Source organism: Zonotrichia leucophrys, chromosome 10 (genome assembly GCF_028769735.1).
Source record: "Zonotrichia leucophrys gambelii isolate GWCS_2022_RI chromosome 10, RI_Zleu_2.0, whole genome shotgun sequence".
Lineage (NCBI taxonomy): Eukaryota > Metazoa > Chordata > Aves > Passeriformes > Passerellidae > Zonotrichia > Zonotrichia leucophrys.
This window is the reverse complement of record NC_088180.1, coordinates 6,588,334-6,612,662: the sequence shown is the minus strand read 5'-3', so window position 1 is coordinate 6,612,662 and position 24,329 is coordinate 6,588,334. Positions and strand designations below refer to the sequence as shown.

At 37.9% G+C, this 24,329-nt stretch overlaps 2 protein-coding genes across 2 annotated transcripts in view; one reads left to right on the top strand and one right to left on the bottom strand.

Moving 5' to 3' along the window:
- Window positions 1-7,455, top strand: part of LIPC (lipase C, hepatic type) — a 46,697-nt gene extending 39,242 nt beyond the window's left edge. Inside the window, exons 7-9 of the mRNA XM_064721893.1 lie at window positions 3,126-3,246; window positions 3,918-4,136; window positions 6,318-7,455. Of these exons, the coding sequence (XP_064577963.1) occupies window positions 3,126-3,246; window positions 3,918-4,136; window positions 6,318-6,423 (446 nt within the window). The 3' untranslated portion in view covers window positions 6,424-7,455. The remainder of the gene's footprint in view (window positions 1-3,125; window positions 3,247-3,917; window positions 4,137-6,317) is intronic.
- A 3,230-nt stretch (window positions 7,456-10,685) lies between these two features.
- ADAM10 (ADAM metallopeptidase domain 10) overlaps window positions 10,686-24,329 on the bottom strand; it is a 42,478-nt gene continuing 28,834 nt past the window's right edge. The window contains exons 6-16 of the mRNA XM_064722250.1: window positions 22,523-22,672; window positions 21,308-21,400; window positions 20,512-20,695; window positions 18,639-18,802; window positions 17,441-17,624; window positions 16,416-16,566; window positions 15,942-16,125; window positions 14,705-14,813; window positions 14,206-14,426; window positions 13,390-13,516; window positions 10,686-12,916 (exon numbers count right to left, since the gene is read on the bottom strand). Of these exons, the coding sequence (XP_064578320.1) occupies window positions 12,822-12,916; window positions 13,390-13,516; window positions 14,206-14,426; window positions 14,705-14,813; window positions 15,942-16,125; window positions 16,416-16,566; window positions 17,441-17,624; window positions 18,639-18,802; window positions 20,512-20,695; window positions 21,308-21,400; window positions 22,523-22,672 (1,662 nt within the window). The 3' untranslated portion in view covers window positions 10,686-12,821. The remainder of the gene's footprint in view (window positions 12,917-13,389; window positions 13,517-14,205; window positions 14,427-14,704; window positions 14,814-15,941; window positions 16,126-16,415; window positions 16,567-17,440; window positions 17,625-18,638; window positions 18,803-20,511; window positions 20,696-21,307; window positions 21,401-22,522; window positions 22,673-24,329) is intronic.

Genomic DNA, 24,329 nt, shown 5'->3' with positions numbered 1-24,329 from the left:
TTTCTGTGGGAAAAAGCACACTGCCTGCTAGCCCCAGGCGAGCTGTGGAGCTGAGGGCTCGCAGATGCCCAGGGTCCTGATCTGCAGGATTTTCCTACAACTGGACTGTGCAGGTTTATTCTAACATATGCAGGCACACGGCCAAGCCAAAAAAAGCTGCATAATTACTCTGGGAGGCCTATAAACGTTCTGCGTTTGCCCAAATTTTATCCGCAATTAGACTATGAAATGACATATAAATTACTACTTTCCAAACAATGGACAGAGAACAGAATAGCATGGACTTTTACGTGGCTGAACTGTAGCACTAAAACTAAGACTGGCACTCTGGCTTTAGCTCTACCACGTTACTTTACCGAGTCAGTGTGCATTTTTGGCTGTATGATCAGACAGAGGGGCCATGGCCTGCCAGGGGGCGCAGGGCGTTCCTACCATTCTCCGTTGCACTCAGCCGCCAGAGCCCACTGCTGCTGTTGAGCAGACGTTCCCTCGCCACTGGAAAGGCTGACGTACTTTTAAAAGTGGGAACAAGCAGGACGATGTGGGACAGTCCTTTCCTGAGGGGCTGTGGGTGCAGGGGCGACAGCGTCCCGCCGCCCGGCTCTGCCCCTCACCACCTCCTTCCCCGGCTGCCATGAGGCGTGTGGGGAGCAGCCGGGCGGGCGCGGGCCGAGGCACAGGGCACACACACGGAGGAGGCTCCGCTCCGGCTGAGGCGCTGCCTGTCCCCGGCACAGCCTCGCCACAGCCCGCCACACTCTCTCCACAGCCCCGGCACAGCGCGGCCACGGCAGTCCCGCACCCCTGCAGCGGCTGCCGGGCTGTGTCGGGCCGGAGCCTCCCTCCTGCCGGAGGGCTCTGCCTCCGCCTGCCCCTCGCCCTGGGCCCTGGGCTTGGGGAGCGCTTCCCATGTTCGTGCGCCCGGGCAGCAACACTGAAGGGATGAGGTGAAAGGCTTTAAAAGGCCGCTTGCATTATATAGCTGGTCTCCCCACAGTGCCCGGTTACTCGGATGCATTATCATAGATTCAAAACAAAAAAAAAAAAACCAAACCAAAACAAACAACAACAACAACCAAAAAAAAGCCCCCCAAAAAAACCCAAAAACAACCACAAAACCAAACCAAAAATTCAGGTACTTTTAAAATAATGTTGGAAGTCTTCCACTAGCACAGCTGTGAAATATTCAGTGATGACTCCAGAGGGATCTGCAGAGCCCTGAATGATACTCAGAGCAGCTGAACTTGCTGAATTTCTTCTAAATACTATTTAAAATGGCTCAGGAAGATACTTGGAGTAGATTTTAAAACTCCAGAGGCTGTGTCTAGTTTCTGAAGTTATCTTGCTCCATCACAGTCAGAGCTAGGTCCTCTCCAGAAGCAGAGAATGACAGGGACAGGCTCTGGGGATGTACTGCCTGCTGCTCCCACACCTGGACACGGAGATCACTGTGTTGTGTTCCTCTCTGGATATGGAGCTGGTTTCAGTTTGGGGTAAAATATCTCTGTCCTATTGGCTTAGATTGCAATTAAACATGTTGCATTTTTATGCTTAGAACTGGTTTTCCATAAAAACCCATCCTTGGCACATATGGGGATAAAGTACCCCAGACAATGATCTCCTTTCACAAAAGTTCCCCAACAAAGCAGCAACTGTGGGAAGATGCTTACAAAGTCATCTTTGTAATGCTTTAAAAAAAAAATTTGAAGATCATGTGAGAAGCATAAATAGAAGAAATTTGGGAAACTCAACATTACACACCACAGTTCTCTGTGTCTTAACAAAATCTAACATTTAATTTTCAAGCTAATGACATTATATTCTGGAGCATACATCAGTCCAGCTCAAAGAAAACCCCCAGTCTGTTTCATGGAAATTAACATTTATTATAAAGCTGTGATGGGACTCTGAGGTTTTATATGATTTTTCCTTAAAGTAAGCACCATAATCACAGCAAAACCTTAGGTTGTGTCTGATCATATACTGAAAAATCAGTTTTTAGCGAGAAAACCCAGAGAAAGACAGATTAGTTATAAAGTGATCTGTAAACAACCCTCTCTGCCTTGGTCCTCATCAGGTTTGTGGCACAGAATCAGCCATTTTGTTTTCTACTGAGGGATACATTTTCAAAAGAAAATACATTGTTCACTAACACAACAACTATAAAATAATGAAAGGATATAGCTGTTCCAGCAAATACTTTTAGCTGCACAAAAAACCCCTATCTGTGCATGTGCATGAAAATATGATTCCATTAGTGGTGTGGGGAGCCATTCTCAGATGTAGTGAAGACTGAAGTGAGTAGAGAGTCTCCACTCAAAAACTAGCATGCAATAATGTTCCTTCATAATAAAATCTATCACTTTTGTCTAGAAAGTTGCTGGAAGAATGACCAGATAGAAGAGTTCTGGACATTCAAATGTAGCTGACAGTATCTGTATGCACATACTTGAAATCTATGTTGTTGGGGTTTTCTTTTTCATAATTTTAAAAATATCAAACTGATGACTTCTTAGGCATTTTTTATGCTAACGATACTCAGTTCAGACTTTCCTAAACAGTGTTCTAGAAACTCCCCAGACCTTGAAGCATTAATGACATTGTTAACAGATGTGTGTAAAGCACAACATATCATTAGGCAGTCAAGGAAAGTTTGTGAGTCATCTGTTTTGCAGGGCAATTTTCCAGTTGATCAGAGTAACAGCCTGACCACATTCATAAGGTCTTTGATCTGTATCATACATCTCTAGTCATGCCCAGTCACAAGGATTTGCCTGGTCACTAGATAGAGGACTTGCCAGAAATTCTGACAACTAAACTCCAGAAAAGCTGAAATATTTCCCATGGAGGAATGTTTTATCCCAAAAAGAAACTCAACACTGATTACCTTTTTCTCCATCCTTTAAATAAAGCAACAGGACCACAAATGCTAACAGATTACATAGCACAGCACAGCAACAACCAGGAAAAATGACAATGTTTTAATTTCAACAAATTAGGTTGAAAAGTAAAATTAAATAACCATCAATTTTCTGCTCTGAAAGGCAAAATTCTTTTGCCTAAGAAAACTATTGATTATTTGACCATTAATTTTTCCACTTTTTGCCAATTCTTCCTTCCTACAGTGTATCATTATCAGTTCAAGATCCACATCATCAATGAAATCCAAGGCAAGCCCATAGACCCAGCTTTCACCATGTCTCTGACAGGGACTAAGGCAGATGCTAAAAACCTGCACATCCCACTGTGAGTATTGTACCCCATGCAATTGTGCATGTGACAATTTGTAATATACCACATTGATAATCATGCTATGAGGGAAATGGTTTAGTGCAGCTAAGTGAACATGAACTGGAAATTGTACTCACTTCACTCATTCTCCCTGAAAGTCACAAGTTCTTACAATGATGATGCAGTTTGTGCAGAAAAAAATTGTTGGAATACAAACAGTAAATTTGGAAATTTTTCTGTCCACTTACTTTGGTCCATCCCATGGCTAAGACAGGGAGGTATAATCAATTAAAAAACAAATGAAAAAATCAGCTGTAATTAAGATAAAGAATTTTGGATATTTATCATGATGAACACTATTTGTATTAATGAAAGCAAAGGCAAGAGTGTGTGTATGTGCATTTGCTCTAGCAGGCAGAAGTTGTAACATAGATGCTATTATGGGACACCTTTTGCTGTCAGAAACCACTACTGCTTTGTCAGCTGTTCAAGCTTCTGCCACTTCTGCTTCTTTCCTACCATGTTGTCATATTTCATCACTTTTTTGCACCTGGAGGAAGAACATCCTTGAGACATTAAGAAGCAAACATAGTTATTTCTCTGGTTTTCACAGGAAAAAAAATGCTGTTTTGTTACTTTAATTCATAATAATTAAGACAACATTATTCTCATCTTGTTTTCCGTAGAGTTGAAAGTATTACTGGGAATAAAACCTACTCGTTTCTCATCACCCTGGACAATGATATTGGTGACATCATAATGATCAAGTTCAAATGGGAATTACCTCCACTTTGGGGAAATATCTGGGACACATTTCAAACCATAATACCATGGACAAAGGGCACTCGTCGACCAGGACTTATAGTGAAGGAAATAAGAGTGAAAGCAGGGGAAACACAGCAAAAGTAAGTGTAATGAGAGCACTCAGTAACTCCACAGGTGTTTGGCACCCAGGTTATCCCAGTTCAAACACAAGCAGCCAAGCCTCAGCAGTCACACCAATGAATGTAATTACCTCACTCCATAAGGACCATATGAAATTTCAATGAAACAAGATACTGTGCAAGATAAATAATGATTTCAACATTAACATCGTGAATATTCAGATTCCTACTTACAAAAAAAATACGCAAAATCTGAATTATTTGACTTTCAATACTTACTTCCAAGAGAAACTCAGCTTCACCATTCTTGAAAATACTCATTAGAAGGATCATGTGCTGTACTACACAGTCCTCTGATTATTTTTAGTGTTCTTCTTTCCCCTGTTTATTGCTTTGAAACTGGATCACCACATCTGAGCAGCCTTGTTCTCTACATACAGAAATGCTAACACATTTGAAACTGCCTACTCATGCAGAGAAATTTCAGCCAGAAGACAGAATTAAAAAATCATAATAATTCTCACTGCTTTAATCCTTGGAGGAATTTTAATTGTGCAGTTTAATTAAGGTTAATGAGAAAAGCACCTTACCTTTAACTGAGGCTCAGTCCTAGAAGGCAATTTTTCCTGGGTACATTCCCTTTCTTACCACCACAACTGGTGCAGACTTCCTGCAGAACAGCTCTTACTGGCAGAGCTGCATCTCCTTAATATTGACACAAAAAACAAATTAGACAATTGAAAGAGGCATTTCATAAGACAATCTGTGTGTGCTGGGGGGCAGAGGAAGGATCATATTCTCCTAGGTTGTATCCTCCTAAAAATGTATTTTTGAGGTGTTTTCCTAACCTGGCACTTGGCATGTGCTCCTGCCATAAAAATCAAAGGAGTTTCTCCGCATTTCCTGCTATTTTAAAAGCCACGACCCAAAATCAGTATTGAAAGCAAATTAAAGCAAAGCATACATTGCAAACTAGGGAGCTCTGTTTAGGTGCAGGTTCCTGTAATTTGAAATAAAAGGTATGAAGGTGAGAAGTCATTTTCCTATCCAGGAAGGTCTTATCCAATGCAGCTGTGCCAGTAACCTGGCACAAGCTAATTACTGCTGATGTACTATTTTTCTTATCTAGGAAATTATTAAGTGAGGGGGGCTCTTATACTGACAAAAAATAATGCTGGTAGCTTCAGGTATCTAATGCTCCTTAGAAGCTTTTTTTGCTGCAAGTGGAAGCAGTTTGTGCCAAGCTTTTAGTGAACACTGATTATGTGCTGGGTTTTGTTCTTTGCAATCTGGGCAGTGACATTTAGTTATCACTGAAATACTGCATTAATGTTTAGGGGAGGAATGAAAGATTATTAGGTGGTTCTAAAAGGAGAAACAAAGAACACTCAAGGAAAAGTATTTTCTTCAGAGAAAAAAGGGTATGTAGAGTTCTGCCTTCCTCAGAATACCAAACATTGTGTACTGCAGAATTAGCAACTTTGGAAATCCAATAATTAGAAAAGGTCGTAAACATGAAATTTTGATTTCTCTTGTGTTTTCTCAAGCATTTGAACAACTGACAATATTTTGTTGTTATACACATATCTGTATCCCTATGTTAGAGATAGTAACACATAGTATCTCTACCTCTAGATGTTTGTGATCTTTGTACATGATGAAAGTTCCTATGTGGCATTTAATGGCAAAGACTTGTAGAGATGTAACAGCATCAACTTAAAAAGCAGTTAACAAAGACCATTATGAGCAATAAAATACCCCATTCCAACATTTGCTTTCAAATAGTTGTGTAGCATATGCAGCTGCTGATGTTAGCATCCTACATAGCTGGTTTTTAGCAACCTCCCAGCTAAATAGCAGCATTCCAGCAGCCCGGAGAGGGCAAGCATGCTGGGAACAGTGAGCTGGAGCAATGCCCCCTGACACCAGGAACGCCCTGTGCCTGTGAGGGGGCGCTGTGCCAACACCCACAGCGACACCAGCGAGACACAGCACAATGCCCTCAGTGCCCAGGGGCTGCCTGCTGCTCTGCTCTCTGTCCCTGTGCTCTGGCAGGCAGATACAACTCTTTCCTCACAAGCCTGTAAAACAGAAAGCTGCCTTCCTGTAAAAGACAGGCTAAAGAACTGCCTAAAGAATGGGAAACTCTGATGTTAAACTTTCTAACCAACATTGTACTCGCATGCTGTCTTTTCTTTCCAGAAACACATTTTGCCCCCAAAGCACTGACAATATTCACCTTCATCCATCCCAAGAGAAGATATTTGTGAGCTGTGAAGATCTCTTCCAGACCCAAAACAGAAAATGAGCAAGACAAGAAGGCAACTTCTCACCAAAATATTCAAAATATGATACATCTAGTAAAATGTTCTAAAAATTAACAGTCAAATATCCTAGCAGTTTCAGAGATGGTAAAAAAATACATTAAGATATTTAGTTTTTGTCATCTGAGTGAACTGAAATATGCTCTTTGCTCATCTAGGAGCATACTCTGAAAATCATCAGTGAGCAGCTTCATCAAGGCAACTGTCAATTTTCAACTGTTTAAAATCTGAAAAAAACATCTGCTCACCAGAAATAAAAATATTATTTGACAAAATCATCATCATAAGCCTTTGAAAAACTTAATTTTGTTGGATATAAGGGGAAAAAAGGAATTAATTTCATGGTAAATACATTGAAGTATTAATAGCTACGACTATCAGTTAAAACCTTGCTAAATGATTTCCTAATGAAGGGAGAATTAAATAGTTCATAAAAGAAAATATGACCAAATAGATATAAAAACAGAAAATGTTTAAGCTGTAATAACCATATGAAAACCCCAATAATAGTATAATCTAAAAATTCTATAATAAACCTTATTCTCTGAAAATGCTTTGCTATTTAACTATTTTAATTAAAGAACTGATTTAAATTACTAGCAATTTAATTATTTGAATGATGCTTAGTGTTCTACACAAAATTATAGCACAACTAAGTTCAGTTAATTTTTTGCACTTAAATCATATTTAGCCATTCAGGTAAGGTCTGAGATTTTTAGATTCTAAATCTCTGTATACCAGATTTTGGCATGACTTGAAACTGCCAGAATAAATTAAAATGGCTAAACCTTCAAACAACTTCAGAGCATAAAAACAAACTTTATAAGGTCAAACATATACAATTCCCTTGTTTCCTCTGTCAGAATATAAACAACAGAAAGGAACATTATTGTCTCAGATTGCTTTTATTCTATGGTTTGTGCATACTGAAACAGAAATCAATGTATATGTATTCATTTGTCACTTTAATGCTGAGCACAAGATTAATTAAAAATTAAGGTTTCTTGAACTCTGAATTTTGAATGTAGTTTGTGTAAAATGTTCTCTAAGTGGTAAAAAAATGTGCAAGAAAGTGCTAAGACTTGAAGCAAAGCATATTTTTTAATACCAAGATATTGCAGGGAATTTTTAATCAAAATATCCAGATGTTATCAGGAATAAAGTGGGATTTATTTAGATTGCCCGACAAATGAAGAAGCTGAGCAGATCCTGCACGTAGTGAACAGTGATCAGATCTGGAATGCAGGTATCTCTGCCAACCCTTCAGAATATTAACTTTTTTTACAAGCTGTTTTCAAGAACTACCATCCCTTTAAACAAACAGGAATACTCAGAAAGGCTCACAAACTACAACAGGAACTGAAGCATACTTAGATCTCAAATGAGAGTCGTTGTCCATCCTGAGGTGTACATGTCAGAAGCTGTTCCAATATTTAAAATGGCTCCTAGGAGTAGCATCATGATTAGATAAATATTTATCTATTTAAATACAGATTCCATGCAAAAGGATCCTTGCTCCTCAGTGAAAACAAAGGTTTGTGCTTTGAAAGCTTCTATTCAATGAAGCAAACTGGTTTTTTGAACACAAAAGTATTTCCACCTTCTGTGTCAAAAATTACAATTCAAGTGATTAATTTCATGCTTCAGGTTTCTACCTTGAATATTTAAATTTTGCATCATAATTACTTTATGAGAGCTCTGCAATACATTCTGTGTTTGTGTAAGAATCAATTGCTGAAGTGCAATAGCTGAGTCAAATCAGGAATGTACACAGAAGGAAACTTGAGCCCAAAGTATGTGAGAGCGTTGGGTAAGCACCAAGGCCTTTTGTTTGGATACTTTTTTACATTTGCAGTAGCTATAATCCACTGGAGGGACTCAATTGCTGGAGACCCAGTGAGAGCATTTTTAGGGGCATGAAGTTACAATGAACCACGTCCTGCAGAATGACAGGCAAGGAACAAATGACAATGTGGCCATTTTAGTGTTCCAAACCACAATGGAAAATGAGAGTAAACAGAGAGAGAAGTATGTGTGGCTAACTCAAATTCGGCATCTCTCTAGATTGTTTCTAGAATTGAATTGTTGCTTCTGCAAAAAGCTACTAAAGACCTGCCACTTACTTTTGTTTTAGGGTTTTCTTTTTTCATAAAATTCTTGTCTATTTAGAGAATTTAGTACTGTCACTGAAATTGCATTTCCATCAGTTATCACCAACTTTCTAAGCTATGTATTCTGTAAGCTTTCTGAACCAAATCCCACCCCTACTCCTCAAAAAAAGCTTTTTTCAAAAGAAGTTGAAGGATGACAAAGCAAGAGACAAAGGCTAAAAAGAATTGGGCTGTACTCCAACAGTACAGAAACTACACTCTTAGAAACATTTCAGAAATCAAAATTGGCATTCTTGCAAATGACTATCACTTTCTTGGTAAGGAGGCTGATAAAGAGATCTAAACTTCAGGAGAAGCAGGCATTACTTCAGGAAAAGCAGGTGGAAGGCTGTTCACAGAGGTGTCTGCATTGTGCTGGAATTCAAGAAGTGGGTGTTGGATGACTTCTAGTGTTTGTGAAAAAACATTCTCCAGTTCTCAACTAAGTGAAGATGGTATATCCTCAGATAAGACAATTTGAAAGGTTTTAAAAAGCCAAGTAGGAAAATTAAAGGAACAGTCAGCATGTGAACTCTTGCAGATATGAAGATACTTCTGATGCCATGTTTCACAAATCATACCAAACATATTCTGTCCCTGTTTTGACAGCCATTACACTAATTTCTGATATAAACATGGAATAAAGCCCAAGCTGTAATACATTCAGTCTCAGCATGCCTGAACATTAAACTGAAGTCATACCAACAATCTCAAGTGCCTAAGGTGGTGCCTTACTCTGTGCTCACTGGAATTACTCCTGTCTCTCTCCATACAGCCGACTTGAGACCTTGGAAGCCACCAGGTGCTCACTCCTGTCAGAGCACACCCAGCTCAGTGACAGAATGGCTGCTGTCTTTTTCATCACTGTCTGTAATAATCAACTTCCAATGTTCAGAAGCAAAAGCCTCTTCCTTCCTTTTTGTGTTTTTCCTGAAAGAAATATTGGAACACTAATTAAAAACCAAATTACATCAGTGGTATGGTATAGTTTCATTGCTTAAGAGGACTTTGATGCCTTTGTCATGCTCACACCATTCTGACTACTCCATATATGCTTCTACACAAGGTGAATATATACATTTAACAACTGAACATTAAAAAATGCAAGATGAATAAATTAGTAGGTACAAATAAGATTGTCAAATATTAGCTAGAAAAAATCATGTACTGATTTGTTTCACTTATACTTTAAAATATACATGAAACTTGCATTTGAGCTGCTCAGGCATTATTCCACCCCTCTGGGCTGTGTTCTTACAGAGATTTAAACACAGCCACCACCACCTCTGTGAGGATTTACAGAAGGGCTCTGCTCCAAGGGATTTTCTTTTAATGCCCTTTGCACAGACAGTGCTATTTAGCTGCAGGGAGAAGCACTTCTATAAAAAGTCCTGGGGGTGGTGGGGGGAGCATTGTGAGGAAGGAACTGTGAGTGTGCTTTGATAACATCAAAGTGCACCCTGCTCCCTTCGGGAAACAGATGTCCAGGCAGGACTTCAACAAACAGCCCGAAGAATGGAAGACTCAGGCAGGACCTGGCTTTGAAAAGCAGTCTTATCACTTAAATCAGCCATGCAACACACACAAAAACCCAGAGAGTCAGCTTAGCAGTTTTAAAATGCCTTGCAAAAAGCACATTTGCTCCTTCTGTCTCATCCACCAATTGTGTATTATTCAGAGCATTGCATATTAATTCCAGTATTCCTCTCCAAATATATTTCCAAAGGTATCCATCAGTAACGATGATGCCAGGCTTGAACATCCCACCAGCAACTAGTTTTTCATTTTGGAGGTAAGAAAATTTTATTCCTGTGATCATGTAAGTAATTTAAAATTAATTTCATGGCTTTCCCTAAACAGGTTACACAAACACATTTATTCTTATATATAACTGCAGGATGTTAAAATTGAGAGGGACACTTTGACAGAGATAGTACAAGTACAGTTTGGCATGACAGTAGAAGCCAAAAATCAAGCAAAGTGGAATGTGTGTATTCCTCTTTGCTTTCAGGGCTCAACAAGTAAATGGATCTTCAGAAGATTATTTCATCAAGTCTATTTATTAATGCATTTCAAGTTTCAAAAAACCTTACATATCTTTGCACAATACTTTATTTTTTGCATTTTTTAGTAAAAATTTCCAAAGTGAACAAAAAAGAGACTGTATAAAACACAGTGGACATGAAATCGACAGTAGTATTTCTGTTTCATTGTCTTGAACTTCCTTTCGGCTTTACCACATCTTGACTTGCAGTGGAGAGTTCAGTGCACATTTCTGTTTTCAAAAAACATTTAACTTAGACTCAAAATAAAATAGGGCAGCATTTGTCTGCCAAAATCCTACCACAGGATAACATTACAGGCAAAAAATTTACATGTTCCAAAGTCTACCACACTCAAGAAGTTACTAAGAACTCTTGCTGAATAAAAGTCACCATTTTAGAAATGCAAACCCACTTCCAATCTTTGCACAGTCTTAAAACAAATGTATTTAAAATGACTTAAAAGCAACTACATACACTTCTAACTAGTTAAGATCATTTAGAATTATTTATATAGTCTATTGGACTTGGGGTTTCATGTACAAAATTTGTCTCTAAACCATGTACAAAAAGCTGTATTTTGAAAAAGTTACCACATACTGTACAAGTTTACAAGGAAGAGATCCCATTATATTCTGTAACATTTTTGGCCTTGCTGGCTTGCGTCACATTATGAGAATGATTGTGTAAACCTTATACTCTTAAAAAAGAAAACAAAAAAAAAAAAAAAAAACAAAACCAAAAAAACAAACAAAGGAAGCCTGTCCAACTCTTAGTAAATTTTCTCCTAAGCAAAGCCAGGAAAATTATAGCCATTTGCATCTCTAATTAGCTTGGTGCTTTTGGAAAACAAGCAATAAATACATCACAAGCTTAAACATTTTGTAATGCCCCCTTTCATCTCCTGCATAGCAGTAAGCACCTTAAGACATCTTTTATTCATCTTCAAAAATGCCAATTATTTACATTCGTAATAAAAACTCTGGAATGGGACATTGTGCTGTTGAACTTCACTACTGGTATAAATGTGGGAAAATTGGTAGTCCTAACTACAGTTTTAACTCTGCCACAGTAGCCAGGCAAATCACTCTACTTTAGTGGTTATCAATCAACAGTATCATGCTGAAAAGTTATCCAAACACCTGATAAATTAAAAAAGAAAATAAAAAACTACAGCTTTTTTCTTTCCACATCCCTTAGAACATGAACTTGATTACCAAACTGTAAGAATATCTGAACAGCCCAAATAAAGTGGTTGCAATTTTTAAAACAAGTTGAATAACAGGCAAAATTTTCTAATAAAGCATGGAAATATTGGATCTAACTATTCATTATTTCACTGAATAATCAGACAAATTAAAAATATTTACGTTGAGCTACAAGGAAGACACTTACATAAAACATTTTTGAAACATTCTGACATTTGCAAAGTTTGCAGAACACCTGTTAAATCTGTCTAAGACCATCCAGGCTTGTATGCTGTATCTTAACAGCTGTTGGATAAAGATGAAATGAGTGCTTGAAACAACTTTGATAATGATAAAAAAAGTGTGATTGGATTCAAAATTGCTGTGTAAAGCATCACAGGACCCTTGACCACTACACACCATCATCCTCTGTTATCCTGAGTATGTCAATTAAACAGTAATTTCTTCATTAATAGCGGAAAAGTTTTATAATACAAAGAAACATCCATATTGCAATTCTCTTGTTTACAATTGCACACAAGTACGGGTGTACGTTAGAAATACATGTCTGCATATAACAATGTATATACATTGACAAGTAATGTCTCCAATGCTGAGGTGGTCTAGCTTCCTAGCCTTGTCTGGCAGTTGAAAAATAGATCTTTTTCTCAATTCTTGAGTAAAAGTTTTACTACAGCCATATTTGCCTGCAAGTGAAGAAAATGCAGCAATGAAGAGCACAGAAGGGGGAAAGAATCATGATATGCTAGGACTTTGTGCCACTAAATTAAAAATATTCAAGAAAAACACTTTTCTTCTTTTTGAGCTGGAAGATTCTCTCATTAAAAATTAACCACTTCCACTTGTTTTGAGGGCATATCATGCTTTTTTTTTTCCTCTTCAATTTTTGAGAGTTAGACTGGGGACAATGACTTATTAGGTTTTCTTTGGAGTGAGTTTTCCCATTGTAGGCACTAGGAAGAACCAAGGCAAAAAGCTGGAGTCAGCGTCTCATATGTCCCATCTGATAACTCTCTCGGGGCCTTTGCCGCTGTGGGGGCTGAGTGGTTTGTGGTGGTCTCCTCCTTTTTAAAGTGCCTGTTTCAAAGAAAAGTAGCCATTATTAAAATTAATTTTTAAAAGCTCAAGTTATTTCCAAAAGAGTTGTCCTGGCCATGCAAATTGAATACAGCTATTTTTCTGGAAGGTTTTGGATTTAGACCTGCAAAGCTTTAACTAGATGAGTAACTGCATGGAGGACACACAGAAGACATTTCAGTATCTCAACAGTACTTCCTTAAACAGGCCAATTCTTACAAAATGTAGCATGGAATAGGTAACAAAAGGAACTCTGATGCTGGAAAAAGTCTTTAAAGCTTTCTTTTGATTGCATATTATGTTATAGGAAAATAAGACAAGAACTAGATTTTCATTAATTGTTTCACTGGCATTAATTCCACTTGTAGTTTCACAGTGGCAGCCTAAGAACTGTAGGTTGAAACACCTGAAGTTTCCCTTTAGAACTAAACAGCTGAGGAGAAAACATCTCTATAATTAGCTGCATTACTCACCTGGAAGTGGTTTATGAGGAGGCAACTTTGGATTACTGCTTGGAGTATGAACACTGCATATCTTAATGAAGCCAGCCATTAACATGATCAATGCAATTCCCATAAGCAACACTGCCCACCAATAAGCCTAAAAAACAAAACCACAACAAGATTGTGAGGGGGCTGGCACACATGCACAAGAGACTGAGGACATTGAATATGGCTTTTCACTGTGATTTAGAAGTCATGCAAAAGCTCTCTGAAACATCACCTAGAATATCCAGCCTAACATTTGAAAGAAACGTCCCCAGAGTTCTTCCACAGAAAAGCTGCAGAACTTCCATTCTAGTATCAGAAAGGGTTCTTCATGGAAGATACACTCCAGCAAAGCTGTGTAAGCCTAAAACAATCAACAGCTTACACAAAATTGTCTATGCAGCTCTCCAAGGGTGTTTCACTCAAGGTCCTCTTCCAGTATATTATTATTAAAGTGACATCTAGCACAATAAAAATTATGAATGCTAAAGATCAAAATATTTAGTTCCTTAAAAGAAGTCAGAGCATTCAAATATGAAGAGTCATAACATGACAAAAAGTAAATTAAAAATGTGAATGGATAGAGGTGTTAACAGAGCCTTTTTATTTGTTTGTTTCAATTCCCTTCAATCTAGCCAATTTATTTGTTGCACACAGGGTGCTTACAGAAAATCTAGTAAAACAAGGGCTAATTATACTTTGAAGAATGCTGAAGCAGTCTGCATATCAACACTTTTCAACTGTGAATCTTGATTACCAAGAATGTTTCATATTAGACTTGTAATACAAAAATATACTTACCACAATCCATTCTGCAATATTTTCATATAGTTCTGGATTAAAGATTGCTTTCTTTAGTCTAGCTAGAGGGCCATCAGCATCCACCAGCCGACACCTCATAAACACATCACAGTAGCCTTTGAAATCATTGCAGGGAGAGCCCGGCTGCAAAGTGATGGTTTCAAGGTGAAAGTACTCCTGCCATCGGCTCGAGCCTGTGCTTGCACAAGTAGATGGGTCCACTGAAAAGTGAATACAAATGAATCAAACCATTATTGTATTAAAACATCCATGCATGAACACCCACCCTAGTGTTTAATGGCTTAAAATGCTTCTCTAATACTCTGTGAAAACGCAGAGTGCATTGTTTATTTCCTATACAATACAATGCAATGTCTGTCTGAAACTATGTTTGAACAAAATGCTCTCAAAGCTAACAAAAACTCAAGTGCAAACACCATGAGCAGGTTCCTCAAAGCCCTCCTGCTCTATTTACACTTATGATTCAGGTAAATCTTACTTTTTCTCATGCAGCAGACATGGCACAGTTCTCTGTCATCCTTGCCATCTGAACTAGCACATGTACACTCCTCCAAGCCATGCTTCTCACAGATAGAGCCAGCACATTGCTGTGGGAGACAAAAGCACAGCAACACAAAAATCAATTTCACTTTCAAGTACACCGACATTAGGAAAGATATTAACAATTAATATCTGAAAGCATAATTATAGCTCTAAAGATGCTTATCAATAAATCAACTGCTTCAATTTTTTTTCCAAAGCTTATAAGCCAATTATTAGTTATTCAACATCAATATTTGGCATATTTTCTAGTTTTTTAAAAGATGATTTACTGATTTTTTAACACAGTATCTTCTTTTATAACCTGCAAAACACCCACAGCACCACAATTCACACTGAAACATGACTACTCAAAATCATGGTTAGAAAAATAAATCTTACACATGTATACACACTATCTCTCTTGGAAAATAATAAAAATTAATGTCAGAAAAGATTCTGTATTTAATTTCACTGTGTCAGGATCCTTCATACTCCAAGTTCAGTTTATTTACAATTTTGTTTCAAAATCAGTAACTATATGAAAACAATTCCTCTATCTTTAAGATGGCAATAAATTAGCTGAAAAATATTACAAGCAGTACTTCATTAAAATCCTGGACTGTGGAAAACAAACTTACAGCACAAAAAGTTACAGGTCTTAAAGAGGACGATTTTTGCTTGTGTTTGCTTCCAAGCAAACACAGATCAATTTATAAGAGGCTTCCTATCAATATTTCATGGCAACTGCCATGTTCTCTCTAATCCAGGAAACTAATTGCAGTTCAGAAACATTCTAATTCCATATGTTTGCACATCAGTGCTGTATGTACATGTTTGGAGAAACTGTATTGCCAATAAACCAAATTCAACCTCATTTCACAATATCCAGTTTTCTAAGACAACAGAATTATTGACCAAGACTGAAGAAAATGAAAAGGTGGGACTAGAAAATAAAACATTTTCATAATCCTGACTTTTACAAAAAAGTGTAAGTTTCTCAGACAGTACTGCTACCTTGGGATTTGTAATGTACTTCTTAATCCTTGATGTACCTTCACTGTTGTTCTGACTGACACCAATAAATCAAACATCTATACAGAAAAAGACACAGAGCTTGCACTCCTGTGCAGTAAGTACAGAAACTGTATCAATTCACAAAAATTAGCAGTTCCATAAGGCTGTAAAAACCATACCCCCTTTATGCAAACTTGTGTGTTCCTGTTGCACACGGTGAAGTTCTCTTTGGGTTCAGATATTGGGCAGAGAGCACTGACACCATTGCACATTCCTTCCTTGGCACAGTCAGAATCATTCCGACACTTATCTGTCCTGGATTTGAAATCACACTGGGCAGTGCAGCACGGGCCCTGGCTGGGGCTGCAAACAAACACAGATTGTGGATGCCAACAAAAAGCATGAACCATTCCAAACAGACTATTCACCCTGAAGCCTACTCAAGCACTCAACAAATTTCTGATTTGTCCTAATCAAATGTTACTTGAAAAGAATTTTTCCCATAGCATAATTATGCTTATGTACTTCTCACACTCTATAAAGCATTTTAAACAAAATCAGTACTTTTATAAAGATGCAGGTAAGCAGATTGAGATTCTGAAATCCCCAGTAAATGCCCACAATTAAAGTGTGGTGTAACACATGCACAATACCTGCACTTTTTGCCTGGTCTTAACTTGCATTTTTTATCTTCTGGTTGGTTTGCATCATAACAGCAGTCATCTTTACACTGGTCACTGTATCCACAATCACACTGTTCTCCTTGTTCAACCAGTCCATTACCACAGATGGGCTGCCCAGACTCTGAAAAATGCCAGTATATTTATGTACAAAGCAGTACAAAGAATATGCAAATACTTATAAACCTTAACAAGCACCCAGCTAATCACGACTGAAAGAGCCTGGTAAAACTGGACTTTACACTAGGGCTCAAGTCACTTGCATTACTGCTTGACACCCAGCTTAGTCATTCCCACAATTCATAGAATTTTAAGCCTCTGAGTAAAAGGTTTTGATGTATGAGAATGGGAGTATAACAAGCTTTCTGATCAGTCTTCCAGGGAGCTGCATCCTTTCCTTTAACAGTCACAGGACCTTGAGGCAAAGGCTGATGGTACTGGGGTCAACTACTCCAAAATCCAAACCTATGTGAGCTCACAAAATTTGTGAGAGCTCATACATCAGATTCCAGAAAGAAAAATTCATGCAAAATCCTTTCATGTCTAAATAGGATTTCCCTGCAATTTAGTATGTGCTCCTTACCTCTAGTCCTTTCACAATGAGCATGACTGAAACCAGTCTGACCCTGTTTGTTTACTCCCTCCCACCGGGCATTTACAGAGACAGAGAACATTTACAGAGACAGAGAAGAGCCTCCCCAGCCTTCTCTGCTCCACACTAAACTGGCTCTCTTGGACTCCCCTTCTATGCCAGAGGCTCCAATCCCTTAATGGTCCTTGTGGCCCTTGGCTGGACTGACTCCAGTGTGTCCTGCTGTTTCTGTGCTGGTCAGCCCAGAACTTGACACAGTACTGGAGATCACAAATTCAATTCTTTACTTGCAGAATCTTTCAGCAAATTTGAAAAAATTATATAAACAAAAATAAATATTTTTTTTAAAATTAAGCATTGTGGTAATATTTTAGCTATTTGGCTTTCAGGAGGATGAAATACATACCAACAAAGCAATTATTTCTCTTCTTGTCAAGAACTTGGCTGATATTTCGAATGCTACAGATAGAGAACTTATTGTTGTTAAGTTTGTCCCCAGATGTAGCTCTTGCATACATGATATAATTGCCATTTTCCTTCTGCCCCAAGTTCTTGGACTCTCCAGGAGTGCACTCCATTCCAGAATCATGCTGCAAAACAAATATTTTACAACTATCTAAATGATGGCAGGTGCAAAACTAACATAGCCTTAACATAGAATAAATAAAATAAAAATAAACCACCATCTTACACTCTCAGGTTCTTTGCAATACAAAAACTGTACGTAAACCCAAGGTATAATTTTAGGTTCTCTTTGTTCTGTTGTTGTTTTTGTTTCCCCCAAGATAACAGTAGCAAGAATCCAATTCCTTAAGTTTCATCTTATTTGCATTCTTGGTAGTTTACCCCCAGGTGCATGTACTGGAATGAATACTGACTTGGACAAGCTGCCATCTCCTAAGAAGAGTGGCTTTATGATCACAAAAGGGTAATCAGCATTCTGTGGAATAAAAGCAGGAGGAGTTAACAGAAACCACAGTCCATTCTTCTTGTTTGCTTTGAGGGAGGTACAAAGAGAACTTCAAAACAGAGCAGGAATCAGCCAGTGACTACATCTACAATGTCCAGCATGAGGAATGAAATGCATTGCACACTGGCAAAACAAAAAGCCTCATGTTTTCAAGCTTACCACAACCAAGCTGCATCCCTAAATGGTGAAACAGTCCTGCTCAAAAATATTCTTCTTGGCATCCTAATTCCCTCCACTATTTTCTTAGATCAACTGCTAAGTATAAATCATCTAACAAACGTGAGCCACTTGCTGAACAAAGCGTCATCTTAATCCATTTTGCAGTGCTTCCTCCTCCTCTCCAGGATAAAGTACAGTACATTTAACAAGGTATGTGTGATCCTACTCTTCATAAAGACAGAGAAGTATTTAGGGAACAATAATAAAGTACCTTTGTAAGGGACTGAACTAATGTAAGCAAACAATTCACACAATGCACAGTTGCCATCCCTCTGTTTGTACACAATGTATGTGCACATATGCTCATGGAGTCAGGATTCTGCTGTCCTTGTTTATAAGGAGTAAAGCCTCCATTTGTAAATCACACCCTATGAAATGGTTGAGAGTGAGTTCACACATCACCAGTAATACTTACAGGGGAACCAAAGTTATGCCCAACCTCATGTGCAAAAGTAATGTGAGAAACCTTGGGGGGCACATGAGAGCCATAGTTCTGGACAGTGATGATTCCAGTGTTCAGAGACTTCTTCTTACCATCAGAATACAATTTGCTTTTCTCACATATTCCACCAGAGCTCCCTGCATTCAGACAAAAGTACAAGTCACACATTTAGGGAAAGAAGTGTTGTGTTACTTGTCTATTGACATCCAGAGCAACAGTCTGCAGGTTTACAGACTAAGAGCTCTCGATAATTAATATCAGCACAACCTTGAAAGTAGATTAGATTTATTCACACAAGCGCTCTCAACACTGATTGGATGCATTCACACAAGAAGTCAGCTGGTTTAGAATAGCTTTTGAGAGCTCTTTTGGGCACTCCCTGAATGGATGAGCCCTTGTTTCACCATACCTGTAGTACAAGACTAGCAGGGTGCAATGTCCAACAGAAGTAGCCTCAATCTACATCTTATTTGGATTTCACCAAGTGAAAAAGTACATGGTAAATTTGGAGATCCTCTCTCATAGCAAGAGCATTTATATAAAATGTCATTTTCAGAATAAGTGTATATATATATATATGTATGTAAGTATATGTATGTATATAAGTATGTATGTAAGTATATATATATATATATATATATATGTATGTAAGTATCTCATTGTCAGAAAGAAAAAACCAACCTAAAGCTGAAAATGCTTTTGATGTGTTGGCTAATGAGACCCGTGTTTAGAAGACTGGCAGTCAAGTGCATCATACTTGCTGACTGGAAAATTCCCAAAATTTTGACTTTAATTTCACCAAATTTTTCCATAACTCGAGTTTCTACTGAAGCATTATTAATGTTCTAAAATCCAGCTATTTTATTGCTAATGTAAATGGTGTCTACAGACCTGTCTAACGTAGTTTTCCCTTCTCAAGTAGAATTTTGATTTAGTGATATATCCCATTTAATATATGTCAGTATGTGTTAAGGATAACAATCTCATAGTTTTTCTCCAATAAATTTAGCTTTGAAAGCAGTTTATGGACTGCACATTCCAATTCCTCCTGTCCTTGCTCAGTGTGTACACTAGCATAGTCATCACAGACCCAATTTCTCATTTCTATTCACCTTGTGGGCATTACTTTTCCTATGGCTCTTCCACAGCCACTAAGGTTAGTCCTCTGCCATACCAAATGCAGTCATGGGTCTGTTGATCTCTTACCCCTTGTATGAACAGTTTCATGTTTCTTCCACCATTACTCACTCAATTCTGTTAAAGCTCTCAACAATGTTCTCATTAAGGTATCCTGTCTCTTGCAATGTCTCACCGATTGAGATTTTTTTTACATCAAAGGACATACTTTAGACCCAAAATACACAACTAGACTGAAACTAATGAGAAGCAGTTCAAGAAGAGTCATCCCAGTTATTCTGTTATCTCCCAGAAGATCTCACTGATTTAAAAAAAAAATAATTCTTTCAATACTACCTAGCAAACCTAAAGGTTCTGCAGTGTAGTTTTCATAGTTGTAAGCTCTGTTTATATAGAGCAGAAATACTTGTTTCACCTGTTACTTTACTGGTCACTCACACCTACCATAAATAAAAAGCAGTCCAAGTAATATCACCTTTGTACAACAAAATAAATGTTTTTCTTTACTCTTCATATCCTGCTCATCAGAAATACACAAAGATTAATTGAAATGCCACAATATACTAAAAACAAAATTAAACCATACCAAACCAAAATTGTGAAAAGCTTGATTTTTGTGTAACTGCTGTCAGTTTAAAAGGTGGTTTCTACCTTTCTTCTAGTGCCTACCTACTTTATCTCATAGCACTGAAGGCTGGTATAGAATTACCTGAAGGGGCTCCAACCCAAGCCAGACCAAGGACTCCATCATCAAAATCACGGTCTGTAAACACATAGGCCAAGCAGTAATCATCATGGTTCTGTTCCGAGTTCAGTTCCAGAAACTTTTCCACACCAATGTTAGGAAATCTAAAGGGATTGGAAGAGTCCTTCTCATCTACAGTCGTGTTAATCTAAAAGGAAATTGAAACAAACTGTAAGACAGGATTCATTTCCACTTGCACATGCCAGCTAAGAGGCTCACTGTCGTCAGTACCTTGCTATAAAGATGTGTAAAATTTAAAAGCCTTGACTGTAAATTACCACCCCAATAATTGGAAAACAAAGCACTACAATAAATGAAGAGTTGCATTTGTGTAGTAAATCCCCATTCTCTTACTTCCTTCTCTTTTTTTTTCCATGAGTACCCAAAAACTTTTATTTATCCTCCTAAATTATCACTTTGACAAGGAAGTCCCTAACTGGATAGCCATTCTCTATTTTAGCATTAAATTTATTGGAGAATAGCAATAATATCTATTCATCACACAACGGTGCTGAAACAAAGGAAGTTGATTTCTATAGAAAAACTGACCACAGCTTAATAACAGCAGGAGTGGGCTTTCGACAATAATCACTAAAAGCAAATCAAATGAATGGTTTAAGGCACCATTTCCTGCAGAGACACTTCTGCTAGAGAATGCTATAAAACAATAAATGGGTACAAGTGAACAGAGCAGCACATTTGAAGAACACAGCCTCCCAGCAGCATCAGTGAAGCTGAAATCCTCTCCAGCCCAACTTACTCGGATTCGTTTCACCATGAAGCTGATGTTACGGATCCCCGAAAAATCTGTTGACTGGTAAATGGTGTCAATTGCTTTAACATGGCTGGAAATCTGTCAAAAACAAAAGTACTACAGTTCAGAGATCCATGCACTACACTACAGCTTACCTTAACAGCAATAGCTGCAATGCCTACAATCCTACAATATGGGATATTGTGCTGTGGGAAACTTCTATGAGGCCTTTTGAATTAAATCAGGGCCCACAATGGAAATAAATCACTACCTGCATCATCACCATGCCAGATACCACCAAAGGATTTTGCCATTTGATTTTTATTAACACAATTCTATCCACTTTCTGATAGCTGTTTGTGATACTCCTTTTTTCACTGCTTTGGTAAGACAGCACTGTATTGAAATTGTATTCCAAGCACTGTATTTCTTTTTCAGAAAAAAAATTTACTTGTTACAGATTTAGTCTTTCATTTCTAGTAGAACACAAATGTGGAAAAACTAATCATTTACCTTTTCTAAGAGCACACAGAAATGCTAACTCACTAAAAAGCTAAAGGTGACTAAAAGGTGACTTCAGAGCTTTGAAAAATACTACTTGAATTGCCTACATACAGTGTGATAAATAGTAAAATTCAGATCTGCAAGTGGCAGTGAAACTTCAGACTTCAGTAGAAGTATGTTAAAATGCTAGATATATTTTTAGTAAATCATATCAACCCTTTTCTCAGTTAAAAGTATATTGGCAAATGAAAAGCATCTGCCTTTAGCTGCCACTGCTTTTTTTACCATCCATTCTATTAGATACTACAGGAATAGATCTCAGCATTATTAGCTCACAGTGTTTTGAGCTAGAATTTCAAAGGGAAGCCTATGCAAGTGTTAAAACAGAGGCTTGGCAGGCTGTCAAACAGGACAGAACTCCTCAGGAAATATTCTTTTTCTGAGTAAGAACTGAGAACAGTCAGACTGCAAGTCCTGCTCAGAGGTGCTAAACAAATCACAGCTGCCATTAAAGAGGCACAAGTGCCCAGGACTTTTGTCACAGAAACAGCATCTTTTTAGCAAAATAAAAAATGCTGTTTCAATTATGTCAAGACCACTTTAACAAAGGAAACAAGCCATTAGAAAGTAAATAAGCAAAAAGATAAGTTACATTAAAATTTATCAGGACTACCCAAAGAAAAAGCAGGCAATTTAAAACAGAGGGGTTGGAAATACCTGTGCAATCACAGCTTCTCTGGTTCCATAATGCTTGTAGAATAAATGATCAGTCTGGATATACAGCTGGCATGTGTTTTTTTCAGCCTGAGTGGCACGCTTTTTTCTCGAAAGCTGTGGATCATCCTTCTTAGGCTCCTCAACAGGCTTCTACATATGCACAGGGAAGAAACACATTAATTTTGTAGTTCCACATGCTGCACTAGATTACCTAAAAATAACAGTGGTTCTAAACATACTCCACTAATACAAATAGATTTTCATTCTTTTTCTTTAACTTGTAAAGTTTGATGAATCTTGAATTAAGTACATTATGCTTAGTTTTCAAATACTTTGAATGTAATCTTAGCAAAAGCTCTCTCTGCACTTCATTTTATTTTACAAAAGGCAGTTAATGTTACATAGATGTTTTTTATTCATGTGATCTTTGGAATTTTTCTTCTTTATAATACTTGTCTAAGATAAACAAACAGTACGTTAGGAAAAAAATCAGCACTGGTGATTAACTTAACTGTACTTAACTGTAGGTACTTAACTGTACCTTCCCTAACACCAGTTATTTCAAACTTATTACCTTAGTCAGCTACCTCAGCAAACAGAAATGTTTAAGCACTTCAGCATGGAACAAATGGGGCACTGAACAAGAAGCTAAAGGAACACTGGTTAGGCAGAGTGGTATCTGGTAGTGATGCCTTAAGTTTTAGCTTTCCTATTTTCCAGATTCTGTACTGCATTAGTATGTAACTCTGAATTCATATAAAGTGCTAGCAAGTTCTCTTCACAGTTTAGTCAGACAAAACCCTGAGCACCAGGGACAGCATTGCAGCTTTGGGCCCAAAAAGTGCAAACAACACCAAATTGTGGAGAGCAAACTGAGAGGACGGGACTTCATAACCTGAAGCGGTAACTGGACAATTAACCCCAGTATGGAAATGGACTTACAAAAGTGTGAAAACTCGTGACTCAGAGTCCATCTTGGGTCGAGCCACAGCCCAGCTCTTGTACTGCCCAAGGTGTGCCCTTTAAAGGCCTTTTAGCAAATCCCTGCTTCATTCCTGTACCACTGTCTGGCCTCAGTTCCAGGCAGCCTCTCAAGGCAGCAGCAGCACCCTGGGCTGCTGGCCCCCCCTCTCTCTCTCTCTTTCTCCATGAAGTTTTACAAGCACATTTCTGGGAAAGCATGCTATTGTTACCAATGCTGAAAAGGGCATTAATGTTGATAATTTCTAGAGTCACAACATAAATAAACTAAGTTGCTGACGCTATTTAACCTATTGCATCATTTTCTGGGTATATATTTAGCTGACACCACAAAATTATGCCAAGAATTGGTACAGCTCAGAACACAACAAAGTCTAAAAGAAACTCAGTAACCTGCTGTTGGGAAAAAAGTATTTTGTGACATGTGGTGCAAACCTGAGTGCAGACCCACTGTGGGACTCCACTCAGGTACATAGGTTCCTGCCACAGGACACTTACCTCTCACAGCAGCCAACCTGTAATGTCCTGTAATCCCCACAAGCTTACAGAGTTTGTTAGGAAGACCCTCCCACCAATATCACTTAATTTTCCACTGAAAGTATTCAGATATCCCAAGTGTGTTTTATTAACATAACTTGAAAATCTAGAAGTTATTACTCTTTAGAACCAATGTATTACTTGGAGATCAAGGGATCTTGAAACTCTTCCTTCTCAATTGCAATCAAGTATATTCCTCATTTCAAGCTTGATTTCCACATCCATCTGAAATTCTAACTGTTGAAAAATTTGAGATCACTTATGATTCATTAAGACTGTAAGTAGCACA